Consider the following 13,678-nt stretch of genomic DNA (forward strand, 5'->3'; position numbering starts at 1 on the left):
TTGGAATAGCAGGGGAGAGTTATTAGTAGAGTTTGCGGAACAGAATAATATGCGGATAATGAATACCTTCTTCCGCAAGCAGTATAGCTGAAAGTGGACGTGGAGGAGCCTGAACGGCGAGACTAGAAATGAAATAGACTTCATACTCTGCGCTAATCCTGGCATCTTACAAGATGTGGACATGCTCAGCAAGGTGCGCTGCAGTGACCATAGGATGGTAAGAACTCGAATTAGCCTAGACCTGAGGAGGGAACAGAAGAAACTGGTACATATGAAGCCGATCAATGAGTTAGTGGTGAGAGGAAAAATAGAGGAATTCCAGGTCAAGCTACAGAACAGGTACTCGGTTTTAACTCAGGAAGGGGACTTTAGTGTTGAAGCAATGAACGACAATCTTGTGGGCATCATTAAGGAGTGTGCAATAGAAGTCGGTGGTAACTCCGTTAGGATACCAGTAAGCTATCGCAGGAGACGAAAGATCTGATCAAGAAACGCCAATGTATGAAAGCCTCTAACCCTACAGCTAGAATAGAACTGGCAGAACTTTCGAAGTTAATCAACAAGCGTAAGACAGATGACATAAGAAAGTATAATATGGATAGAATTGAACATGCTCTCAGGAACAGAGGACGCCTAAAAGCAGTGAAGAAGAAACAAGGAATTGGCAAGAATCAGATGTATGCGTTAAGAGACCAAAACCGGCAATATCATTACTAATATGGATGAGATAGTTCAAGTGGCTGAGGAGTTCTATAGAGATTTATAAAGTACCAGTGGCACCCACGACGATAATGGAAGAGAGAATAGAGGAATTCGAAATCCTACAGGTAACGCAGGAAGAAGTAAAGAAAGCCTTGGGAGCTATGCAAAGGGGGAAGGCAGCTGGGGAGGATCAGGTAACAGCAGATTTGTTGAAGGATGGTGGACAGATTGTTCTAGAGAAACTGGCCACCCTGTATACGCAATGCCTCATGATCTCGAGCGTACTGGAATCTTGGAAGAACGCTAACATAATCCTAATCCATAAGAAAGGTGACGCCAAAGACTTGAAAAATTATAGACCGATCAGCTTACTGTCAGTTGCCTACAAACTATTTACTAAGGTAATCGCAAATAGAATCAGGAACACCTTAGACTTCTGTCAAGCAAAGGGCCAGGCAGGATTACGTAAAGGCTACTCAACAATAGACCATATTCACACTATCAATCAGGTGATAGAGAAATGTGCGGAATATAACCAACCCTTATATATAGCTTTCATTGATTATGAGAAAGCATTTGATTCTGCCGAAACTTCAGCAGTCATGGAGGCATTACGGAATCGGTGTAGACGAGCCGTATGTAAAAATACTCAAAGATAGCTATAGCGGCTCCACAGCCATCGTAGTCCTCCACAAAGAAAGCAACAAAATCCCAATAAAGAAAGGCGTCAGGCAGGGAGATACGATCTCTCCAATGCTATTCACAGCGTGTTTACAGGAGGTATTCAGAGACCTGGATTGGGAAGAATTGGGGATAAAAGTTCATGAAGAATACCTTAGTAACTTGCGATTCGCTGATGATATTGCCTTGCTTAGTAATTCAGGAGACCAATTGCAATACATGCTCGCTGACCTGGAGAGGCAAAGCAGAAGGGTTGGTCTAAAAATTAATCTGCAGAAAACTAAAGTAATGTTTAACAGTCTCGGAAGAGAACAGCAGTTTACGATAGGTAGCGAGACACTGGAAGTGGTAAGGTAATACATCTACTTAGGGCAGGTAGTGACCGCGGATCCGGATCATGAGTTGGAAATAATCGGAAGAATAAGAATGGGCTGGGGTGCGTTTGGCAGACATTCTCAGATCATGAACAGCAGGTTGCCATTATCCCTCAAGAGAAAAGTGTATAATAGCTGTGTCTTACCAGTACTCACCTATGGGGCAGAAACCTGGAGGCTTACGAAAAGGGTTCTACTTAAATTGAGGACGACATAACGAGCTATGGAAAGAAGAATGATGGGTGTAACGTTAAGGGATAAGAAAAGAGCAGATTGTGTGAGGGAACAAATGCGAGGTAATGACATCTTAGTTGAAATCAAGAAAAAGAAATGGGCATGGGCGGGACATGTAATGAGGAGGGAAGATAACCGATGGTCATTAAGGGTTACGGACTGGATTCCAACGGAAGGCAGGCGTAGCAGGTGGCGGTAGAAAGTTAGGTGGGCGGATGAGATTAAGAAGCTTGCACGGACGACATGGCAACAATTAGTACATGACCGGGGTTGTTGGAGAACTATAGGAGAGGCCTTTGTCCTGCAGTGGGCGTAACCAGGCTGATGATGATCTCACCCCGCTTTCACTAGATGGCAGCACCTACAATGACAGTTCCTCGTCACGACTTTTGTCTGCGTCAGAATTCATGAACAGTTCATAATTTTACTTATCACAGTGTGAAGAAAACCAACATGTCGAGCTGCCATGGCTGCCCCGTTGTATCAAAGCAACAGAGCACTTGTACATGTGCTCCAGCTAAACCGCCAGAAATATAAACTACAAGCTCTGTGTGCTTAGCTGGGTGGCATAGTGCGTACTGGAATAGTGGAACAGTGCATGGCACAGTGCCTACTTGCCAACCTGGCAACATCAAAATTAGCGAAATACCGTGGCCATGACATGAAAGGGGAACGAGGCGGAAAGGAAATATGCATTTTTTTAAACCATGCTGTGAGCGCTCGCCTTTTGAGGGATACATATGCACATTATAAACAATTTAACTTTATAGCAGCAGCTAACTTGGAACAGCACAGAATGAGAAAACAGCTTTTATAGATTTCAGCGACCTTCTTTAATGACTATTGAGTCGCTAATCACTTCTTTCAGTGTCCTCTGCATACAGCAAGAACCCTGCTTGCATCCTTTCATCATCAGAAGACTTCCAACATAAGAATAAAAGGCTGACAAGCGAAACCTTCTTTGCAAATATATTTTTCATAAATATTGATGCAACATTTGCAAATAGCAGAACAATCCCAAATTCGTCAACTCCACAAAAAATTCAGGAGAATTGGCAGGTATGCTCAATGGGTCCGCAATGTTCTACTTGTACGTGTTGAGTTGGGTGAGGCAAGGACTGTGCTCATAACATAAAACGAGTACCTGTACTTGGGACTAGTGAGGAGTGTATGGGGGCTGGTTCCCAAGTTATTCGGGGAGTGCCAGTGCAAGGGGTGAATAATCCAGAGAATCTCATTATTATAACTCACCGCACAGACATCTTCAGTGCCCTTAGAGGAGTATTGACAGAAAGCATATGTCGTTTTTAACACTTTATTGGATTGCTGTTGACCCAACAAATTGCGCTATGGAGCCTTCATTCCCCGTAGAGCGCAGCAAGTAATTAATTACATTACCTTTTAATGCGACTAGTTCAAAACAAGTGCCAAGTGCAGTGCAGCTCTGGATGTGAAAAAGAAGACTTGTCACATCACTGAAATCTGTTGTGGCAGTCTCATGGTAACAGACACCACAGATACATAGGCACACACTACGGCCAAGCTGCTGAAAGCCAAGTTCATTCAGCAATCAATGGGAGAAAAGATAGTGAAAAGTGAAGTGGAAACGTCTATTTGGCAGCTTTTGGCAATGCGGTCACTGCATGGCCTTCAAAAACCGCAGCAGGCTGAACGGCCTGCTCTTAAGTTGTTTGAGATATCATGTGACTATTACCTCCGCTTTCGGTGATGCGATGACCCTCCTTGACTTGAGCATCCTTTTTCACTGTCCAAAGCTATGCTGCACTTGACGCATGTTATGAATAGGTCAAACAAGGGGCACTGTAATTATATGTGGAACTCTCGAGGAACTGAGGCTTTGTACATTAATTACAGCCATGCGTCATCAGGGAGGCAGTGGTCAAATATTGCAGTTCTCTAAGGAGGCCAATTCCTGTTACGGTGACAGAATGTTTTGTTGAAGCTCAGTGGGCCTTCCTAATTTGCTGCACCTGAAGAGAGAGAGAGCAAATGATAAATGAAAGGCAGGGAGCTTAACCAGGACTGAGCCCAGATGGCTACCCTACACTAGGGAGAGGGAAAAAGGGAGGGAAAGATTAAAAGAGAAAGTCCACTGGGGATATCAACTGGTCACTCAGTCCTAGTCAGAGACAGTGACTCAATCCAGCAGATTTCAAATATCGCAGCAGCGCTTTTGTGGCCTTATTTAGCTGCGATATGCGAGGCCATGGTCCCAAGATTTTGTTCAATGTGAACGGTTTTCTATCCAACTATTTTAGGGCTGTGCAGAAGTCATGTCTTTCATATTCAAAATATGGGCAGTAGCAGAGGTGTTCATTGTTTCCTCATTTCGTGGAAGCCCAGGCAACAGTCGCAGTTGCATAAATGGGTCGAGGGAATGCAATCGATGTTGAGTGAATTCAAGTGTGTGCCACTTCTCCAATGTCATACGACGCGCTAGCTTGCTGAAGTGTTGGGCTGTGTCAGTCCGCAATAAAGCTAAAGAAACAAGGGTTGCTTCATGTGCTTTCCTAGCAGCTTCGTCAACGAGGTCGTTGGACCTGAAGCAGTACAGCACTACTGGTTCTCTGCAATACTTTCTCAGCAATTTCAGGTGCCACTCCAAGCCTGAAAATGCAGTGGCCTGGACAAGGTTCTGAGCTTGGGACCTTGAGCTAAAACATGATGCTCCACCTCTAGTCCGCTCACCACTGATGATGATGATGACTTTTTTCAAACTGCTACCAGTTAATATTTACCATCAGTTACAAATTTCCTGCCTTGCGAAAATTATGACATACTGTGCCAACATGGCAGGAGCCCACGTTATGAAGTACAATCCCAGTCTTTAGGGAATTTTTTAATACTTATATTTGAAATAGAATTTGAAAGTCTTCCAAATGTGTTCAAGAACAAAAATGTTCCAAAATTTGTTTTTTTTACCACCAAAAATGCACTAAATATGTCTGGCTTGTCAAGAGGCATGACCCGCAACAATTTTACGCACATGCAGCCAAAAGCAGTTTTATAGGCCTTACAACTAGGTCTAGGAATTAAAATGTTTAGGAATTTATACTCTGAGAATCAAAAACACCTCAATTTTCATTATTGTGTTTGTCCTCATCATGTAGATATGGCCAGACTTTGGCAAAAATCAAAGCACTTCGCTTGAAAAAAAAAAAAAGCCCAAGGGGGTACACCAAAAGCACGCAAGCATATACCATACGTACAAAAATAGGATGAAGCACCTAAATTCATAGTTCCTGAAATATGTGTATTATGGCATAAAAGATGTGTGTTATGTGTTATGGCTGTTACAACTCGTGATCAGAGTGCAAGAACAGGAAGCACTTATCTTCATAAAAACAAACAATGAAATATTGGAATGATCCCTTGATAAAATTATGGCACTGAGGTTCTGCTTCACTGGCCCTCTATATAATTTTTTTTTCACAACCTGGCTGTATGTATAGCAATATATTCCTATACAATTTATGTATCATCATCATCAGCCTATTTTATGTCCATGCAGAACAAAGGACTCTCACAGCAATCTCCAATTTCTCCTGTCTTGCACCAGCTGACCCCATCTCATGCCTGCAAATTTTCCATTATCATCAAACCACCTAATTCTCTGGCATTCTTGGCTGCACTCCCCGTCCCTTGACACAGATTCTGTAACTTTATTTAATAGAGCACCATTTATCTGCCCTACGCTTTGCATGGCCGGCCAAACTCCACTTCTTCCTCTTTACTGCAACTGGAATATTGGTTGCCACCTTTTGCCCTCTAAATTGTGTGTGTGGTACGCTAAATGTGCAATACTAAGTCTGAATAGCGAGGTTTGGAACGCTTCCTGCCCAGAATGGAAAGGGGGCAGATGGATTAGTGCAATGGTAATATGTGATGAAGTGGTTCTTTTATGTACTTCGGCAGGTTGAGTGAGTAACAGTGTGGACACATCGTCCCGCATGCAATGTTTTACTTTTTGCATCACAGATTTTCACCGAATTATCACCGTTACGAGTTTATCACTCGCTGCACGGGCCCCTACTGCGCCTGAAATTTCCTGAATGTACTTGCCCATTGTGTAGTGAAACAGACTTGCCTAATCAGAATGCACACATGACCCGGAATAGTGTTTCAAATTCTTGAACGTACACGAGCACCAGCGATTATTCTGGAATGTACTGACACATTTATAAATAGCATAAGGACTTGACCCGTGAATTCAGACTCGATGACCAACTACTGCACTTGCCACTACCCTAGCGATTCAAGCGCTGCTTGTCTTTAGGAGCCCAAGTTAGCCCAATAAAGAGTTAAATTATTAACACACACACTTTATGAAAAGTTTTCACCCTTTGGGGTCTATTTTCTCCCCAAACAATGATTGCAATCTATTGTGCATGCCTGTGCAATCAGTACTTACAGGTCACATACTGCATGCGCATTATCAGCATGACAGAGCATTCTTGACAAGAAAGTAGCAAGCGCAGAGTTTTCAAGAAAGGAAAAGCAAGCAAGACAGACGATGATGCGGGGACAGGATAAACCCCAAAGAGTGTAATCTTTTTTAGAGTGCACTTTTGGCAATGTTTTGCTTTATAAGGATGGACTGATGGTGGTTTTGGTGCTTCATTGTCACTACAATGTGACAATATGGAATTAAACCAGCAGGCGAGGACAGTGATTAGGCATTTTTTTTTTCTTAAAGCAATGAAATTTACAGTAAATTACATGATAATATGAGTGAACAAAGTCCTTTATACAGTAAGTCAAGGAGCTGGCTGCGGACTTCAGGAGAGGGAGAGTATCAACAAAACACGAAGCATTCAGGACTATTGAAAACTGCAATTATGATCGCAAATGTTGATTTTGGGTGTGTTCAGAAAGGTAAGTCACAAGAAGTCCCGACTATTCTCTTCGATTTCAACAAAATTTCTACATGAGATATCAAAATCCCTCCATACATTGGAACCAACCTTACTCTTGAGCACAAGCCTCTGTTTCAGAATGAAAAAAGCTGAATTGTGACTAGGCGGCAAATGCAACTTGTGCAACTACACAACATTCAGACTTTAAGAAACTATCTCTATAGGCTAACAATGAAAGGGCATTCCGATACACCAGTAGTTAAAGGAATCCATAACTACTGTTGTAAAACAACAGATGGGCACATTACAGCAATTAAAAAAAAATGAAATTGAGTGAGTTGCTTTTAGACAGGAGCCTTCCGCAGCAAAAAAAAGGACTAACAACAATAGAGGCCCATACAGGAGTCTCCATTCCTCTCGAAACAGCCAAGCACGGCAACTGGCCATTTGAGATTTGTTCAGCTGGAACATCATGCTGGCCGCCTCCGTCCTACTATTTCCTGGACACTCTTGCATTCAAGCGTGCCCCTTCTCCTGCGGTGGAATCTGCACTTTCCCTGCTCACTGGACCTTGCTCCCTTCTACTCTGAGAAAGCAGAAAGCCCAGTGGGAGTAAAAGAAGAATAATACATCCTGCTATCAAATCGTGCACGCACGCATCTCCAGATGTGCGTAAACAGCTGACTCAAACGGACCAAGGATGGATGTAACATGGAAGTATGCTTAGCTGGCTGCGTAATGTACATGTCTTTGGTTGGTGCTGATGCGAGTGGAATATGCTGCAAGACTGCTTTCTGATAAGGAGTGTGTGACACGGTGTAGACTGTGAGGATACTCCCCATAAATGCTGCCAGATGAATGGCGTGGCTACTCCTGGAGGCTACTCCTGAGGCTACCCAATGACTGCAGGATATCACGACCTGTAAGTGCTAGAAATTTCCTTGGATGATATTTTACACAAGCCTGATACCACTGATGCACACATACAAATAACGATTACAGAAACATCAACTGAAAAAAAAAGCGCCGTTCAGTTTAATTACAACCATCTACTTTTTAGTCACCAATAGAACGAGGCGCTTTTGCAAAAGTATTAAGAAAGTTACTCGCCTTACTAACAATCGCAAGTTTCGCGCGATCATTCGCTCAAGTTACCGCTAAAACTGGCCCATTATTATTTTTACTTTTCTTCCTTTCATAAGACCCTACTTCTGGAAATAAAAGTAAAACCTTCAAACTGAGCCATAGCTGCCAGCGGTAAGTAGTTTAGTTTGGATAACGAAAATGTGTGAGCATAGCAAAATTTGACCGTAGTTCTAGCACAAAGAACTAATGATGGTGGAAAAACAAACGCTTGGTTCGTTAACACACACAGATTGGGGTGGGTTCGTTCCTCGAACGAAAAGGATCTTCTATGGAATCCCGGCGCGCAGAAATCTGCCGGCAATGAATTACTCCGACCCATATGCGTTTTATAAGGGCGGATTAAAGAAAGCATGCTGCCTTGCGTTCACTCACTAGGCAAGGAACTAAAGTGCAGAACTGGGACGGGCATGGCAAAATGACTTAATCGAACCAACATCGATGGTAAATTTATCGATGCTCGACATCTTGGACGTTGCAATAGCCGAGTGAAGCAACGTTTGCGAGCGCGGCTGAGCGAAATCGATTGTATTTCATTAAGCTAGATGAGTCATGTCATAAGGCGAGGTGGGTACCTTTTGTTCCGGGTCCGTGAAGATGCTAACGTCGAGGTTTGTGATTATGAGCGACGTCGGAAGGTCGGATGTATCCGCCAAATCGTTCAACAACACTTCGCAATCTTCTAAGGCGCTGATTCGGTGGCACTCTTCCATGTCGCCCGACGCGCTATCACGGGTTTTCATTATAAGGACACCTACTACTCTTCGAAGTGGTAAGGCTAGCTTACGCGGCTTTTCAGGATGTCCTTCGGATATTTACAGATACACCGCTACGCCACACACACAGCCATCACGCTCCGCGCACAAACGCGGAGAGCCTACGGGTGAGAAAGAGGCGCCCGCGTGGACAACTTAATAGAGAAAAAGAGGTAGATTTCGGTGGTAGGCAGCGCCATTATGGCGGCGCAATATTTCAACCATGGATGTCTGACTGTAGATCTATAGTTCTGGCCATGTTCTGGCGCGACGCGCATAGACTTTCATACTTTTCATACATACAATTATTGTATAAAACCCTATGACGACGCGTGCCGCAATGCATGGAGTTTCCTACAATTGCATGAAACTCTATGCCGCAACAGCAAGGAGGTTATATACTAAAGTATCTGGAGCAATAGCCACTGCGGGCGCCTATGGAAGCGAATGAAGCCACCAGCGGCCATATTGCCGGGGGCAAAAGAGGATGGGCTCAGCCGCGCACGCGCGGCACTCGAGTGCGTTTTCGATTCCCCTATCGAAAATTGCACAAATAATATCCGTTTATCTTACATAAGTATTTTATTTGCGATGAGGCAATTTAGCTACAGTAATATATGATACTACATTTATTTTTCGCGTGCATAAAATCGTTTTAATGATTAGCTTAGTTTATGTATAAGCCTCCTTTGGCGAGTACCCCAGCTCGTACCTGCACAACAACGCGTAATTTTCGAATCGTTATAGTAGTGCAAATATAGATGATCGGTAGCGTTATGAGCGATTAGAAACAACTTAAGCAAATAAAAGAAACTGTCAGAGAGAATATCCATAAGGATACCAAAGGGCTTCATAGAAAAATACACGGGGAAGCTTATAGTAGGGGTGGGCCAAATTGAAATTGGGGGAGGGCGAACTGACATATGGAGGTGGCCCAAGCTGAACTTCAGGGGTGGACCAACTTGAAATTTTAGGGTAGGCCCACTGAAATTTGGAAGTGGGCCAACTGAATGTAGGGATTAGGCCAACTTGAAATTTGGCGGTGAGCCAACTTGAAATTTGGGGGCGGTCCAAACCATAAATTTCAATTTGGCCGAACCCCAAATTTCAGATCGCCGACTCAAAAATGTTAAGTTGGCCCACTTCGGAATTTCAGCTAGCGCCCCCCCCCCAAATTCCCCACACCCCCCAGTTGGCCTACCCCTACTATAAGCTTGCCCATGCATTTTCTATGGAGGCCTATGTATCGATCCTATGGTCAATTTTTATTGGTTTAATTTGTTTCTGCTCGCTTATAAAGGTACCAATCGCCAACATCTACACTAGTATAACGATTAAATGTCTTAACTTCGCAAATTACGCGTTTTTGTGCAAATACAAGAGATTACACTTTTCGCGTGACGGAGCAGGGCACTCGCGAAAGAATGCATATGCATCAACATACGCGCAATCTGAAGCGCTTCCACAGCAGCTTACTAGAAGACAATAGTACATAATGCTCGGTACGTAGGCGCCCTTGTGCTTAAACACACACACATTGCGCTACGTACAATCAGACTGCCCGCGTACTTGAGCAGAACTCGAGCGCGCTGAAGCTAGCGGCGAAATCCCAGCCCAACCACATGCGGGGACACGCGAACGAGCATTTAAAGCGTAAATTTAACATCGAGACGCGTGTAATGTAGTAGACCACCTACGTGCATCTTCGCAATGGTTCCGAACTTAAGAAAATGCACGCCATACGGGCGGCAGTAAGCAAAGAGAAACATGTGCTTACAGGTGAACTGTTATTCTCGGCGTGCTCTTAAGTCGATTTGTACAGCCGAAAGCAACGCACGATTTCACCATGACCTACTGAGGTGCTGCAATGCTCTAGAGAAGCATGCCACAATCATTACCATTACAATACCATCCTACACACACAGAGCATAGCACGCGTAATGCCAAGACGTGGAATCGTTCCTCACCTGTGGCAAGTTTTTTTTTCATCCACTTTCATTGCCATTAATTTATCATTTCTTTAATTCAATTAGTAAGTACAAGTAATTTCCCCTATGTTGTTCTTGGTGTCCTTGTTGGCTGCTTAAGATATCAGAACAGGTAGGCGTGTGGATGGCAACTTATTTACTCTTACTCAGTGTATGGAAATATCAAGAGTACAGAAAGCAGACGAAAGCAAATGCGGCCTTTTTAGACATTACAGGAGCGTATGACAACGTAGACCGCAACCTTTTGTGGTATATTCTGGAAGGGGAAGGCTTAGGCGTCGATTGTCAACAGCTTCTGAGAGAGGTTTAACTAGAAAATACCGTTTGCGTTGAATGGCAAGGGATGAGGAGCGAGGAGAAAGCTGATATCAACAAGAGGCTGAGGCAAGGGCGCCCTTTATCCCCGCTGCTGTTTATGATGCACATGGTGAGGATGGAGAGGACGCTAGAAGGTAGTAATATGGGGTTTAATCTTTCATACAGACAGGCGGGTACAGTAGTAGAGCAGCAGCTTCCACGTTTATTTTATGCGGACGACGTTGTGTTGCTAGCTAACAAGCAAAGTGATTTGCAACGTCTGGCTAATATCTGTGGAAAGGAAGGAAAGAATTTAGGTTTGAAATTTAGTGTTAGAAAATCAGGTGTTATGGTATTCAATGAAAACAGTGAGCAGACAGTGGCAATACAGGGCCAGGAAATACCTCGGGTAAGAGAATATAAATACCTTGGTATGTGGATAAACGAAGGCAATATACATATATGGAAACACAGGAAAAACAATAACAGTAAAGGGGAAGAGAAATGCAGCCATAACGAAGCACAAAGCGCTATGGGGATACAATAGGTACGAGGTGCTCCAGGGTATGTGGAAATGTGTAATGGTTCCAGGACTTAGTTTTGGAAATGTGGTTGTTTGCTTGAAATCAGGGGTACAATTAGGACTCGATGGGAACCAAAAGTCAGTGGGTCGCCTCGCATTGGGCGCTCACAGGAAGACTACAAATGAAGCTGCGCAGGATCATATGGGCTGGACTAGTTTTGAAGTGAGGGAAGCTCGCAGTAAAATTGATTATGAAGAACCACTGAGGAATCTGGAAGAAAGTAAATGGGCTGGGAGCGTGTTGATGTATTTGAGCAGAAAAAACATTGATTCACAGTGGAGGAAAAGAACTAGGAAGCTTACCAGCAAGTATGCGGCCTGTGGGGTGGGCAGCACGGCAACAAAGAAGGTCAAGCGGAAAGTCAGAGAGGCTGAAATAATCCCATGGGTGGCGGCAATGGAAAAGAAACCGGCCATGAGTAACTATTTAAGGGGAAGAAAGCGACATCAGGAAATAAACAATTTATGATAACTCAAGGGGAAGCTCGTTACTTTGCACGGATTCAGTGCAACTGTCTTCGCGCACCGTGCCTCTCTCAGGTCAGGTTAAGAACCTGCGGCAAGACGTTCGATTCCTCCATGGTGCGTGAGCCATACTCAAGTAAATCTTGCAATCCCAGGCAGGCACGTGCCCAGGATTGCTTTTTTCAGGGGAGGCCCATCCCAAGGGAACTTTTCTATGCACATGACGGAGGGGGGTACCTTTACTAGTACAAATGTGAATAACGCCCACCGTTACCCATAAAGACGCGTAAGCCCACAAAAGGGAAATGAAATAAGGTGTATCTCACAGGTACGCCTGTGAGATACACCGCTCCTTTACTTTGCAAACAAGAAACCACGTCAAATGGACTCGCGCATGAATAAAGCGCCGGAGCAAGAACAATTAAGTGTAAAATAAGGTTACTATAAAGTGTAAAATAAAGGTTACTATAGTAGAATGAACTTAAAAAACAGCAGATGGCAACCAAGGCACATGGACCACGCGGGGTTGTTACCCCGCCAGCAAATCACAGAAGCAAACAAAATCGTCGTCATGGGGCATATTCAAAATGGCGTCGTGCTTGATACCTCCGGAGCGTCTGCTGTTCCTGAAGAGTCTTTTCATCGGCGGAAGCAGTGAGGTGTGCAACAGACATGGCCAAAGAGCATGGAGTCTGAGCATTTCACTCTTCAAAAGTCTGCGGTACAGTTAAAGGGCCCCTGAAACAGTTCGGACAAATTTTGTAGACGCGTAGGGTACAGCTTAAGTAGAACATTCGCACCACAATTTAACTGAAGCGTTACGTATTAACGGAGCTACAAGCGATTAGAAGTTACTCTCCTCTCTAGCCATGCTTTTCCTCCTCAACTCGTTCGCCGAGCGAGCGGGGCTAAGCCTAAGCTCCGCCTTCACTGGTTTGCGTCACGATGCGACGTCACATCGTCCACTTCCGGTTGTTTTGGAGCTCGCCCCCGCCTGCGCGAGACCTCTCCGCTAGCCGCTTGGCCGTCGGCCCCAAGCGCGTGCGTTGCAGCGTGCGTTGCGAGCATTCTATCGTAACGCCGAACGTGTCTTGTATTCCGGTCCACAGGCAAGCTGGTCATTTCGGCAAATAACTGGAGGCATAAACTCAAGCTGATGAAGGAACTTTAGCGTAGACGTACGTGAGCGGCCTGATCGGTGTGCATGGTCCGTACACTTGTTGGCGCGGCGCTTAACCAGCCAAACAAAGCGCTAATATTGCTCTAACCAAGTGTAAAACATTTTAAACATTTATAAAAAACAACGTGTTGATGATTACACTCCTGCGAAAAATACACACCAGCAGCACTGTGTATGGTTGAGCTCTGTGCCACCAGGTGGCTGCACCGTGCAGACCATTCACATTTGCCCTTCTGCTCATCTCATGGCTCATCCCGTTACGGCACAGTCAAACGGCCAGACTCTGTCCCCTTGAGCTTGCGTTTGCCCTAATACCGGACTCGCGAAACGCTATTGCGTTAATAATCTTCCGGTGTAAAGTGGACGGCCACAAACGCGCAAATCCTGGCGCCGATCGGA

General features: G+C 44.4%; 1 protein-coding gene across 1 annotated transcript in view; it reads right to left on the reverse strand.

The window, feature by feature from the left end:
* sra (RRM_RCAN_like domain containing protein Sra) overlaps positions 1 to 8,913 on the reverse strand; it is a 30,708-nt gene extending 21,795 nt beyond the window's left edge. Inside the window, exon 1 of the mRNA XM_075695155.1 lies at positions 8,587 to 8,913. Within this exon, the coding sequence (XP_075551270.1) occupies positions 8,587 to 8,754 (168 nt within the window). The 5' untranslated portion in view covers positions 8,755 to 8,913. The remainder of the gene's footprint in view (positions 1 to 8,586) is intronic.
* Positions 8,914 to 13,678: the final 4,765 nt, after the last annotated feature.

Source organism: Dermacentor variabilis, chromosome 6, assembly GCF_050947875.1.
Source record: "Dermacentor variabilis isolate Ectoservices chromosome 6, ASM5094787v1, whole genome shotgun sequence".
Classification (NCBI taxonomy): domain Eukaryota; kingdom Metazoa; phylum Arthropoda; class Arachnida; order Ixodida; family Ixodidae; genus Dermacentor; species Dermacentor variabilis.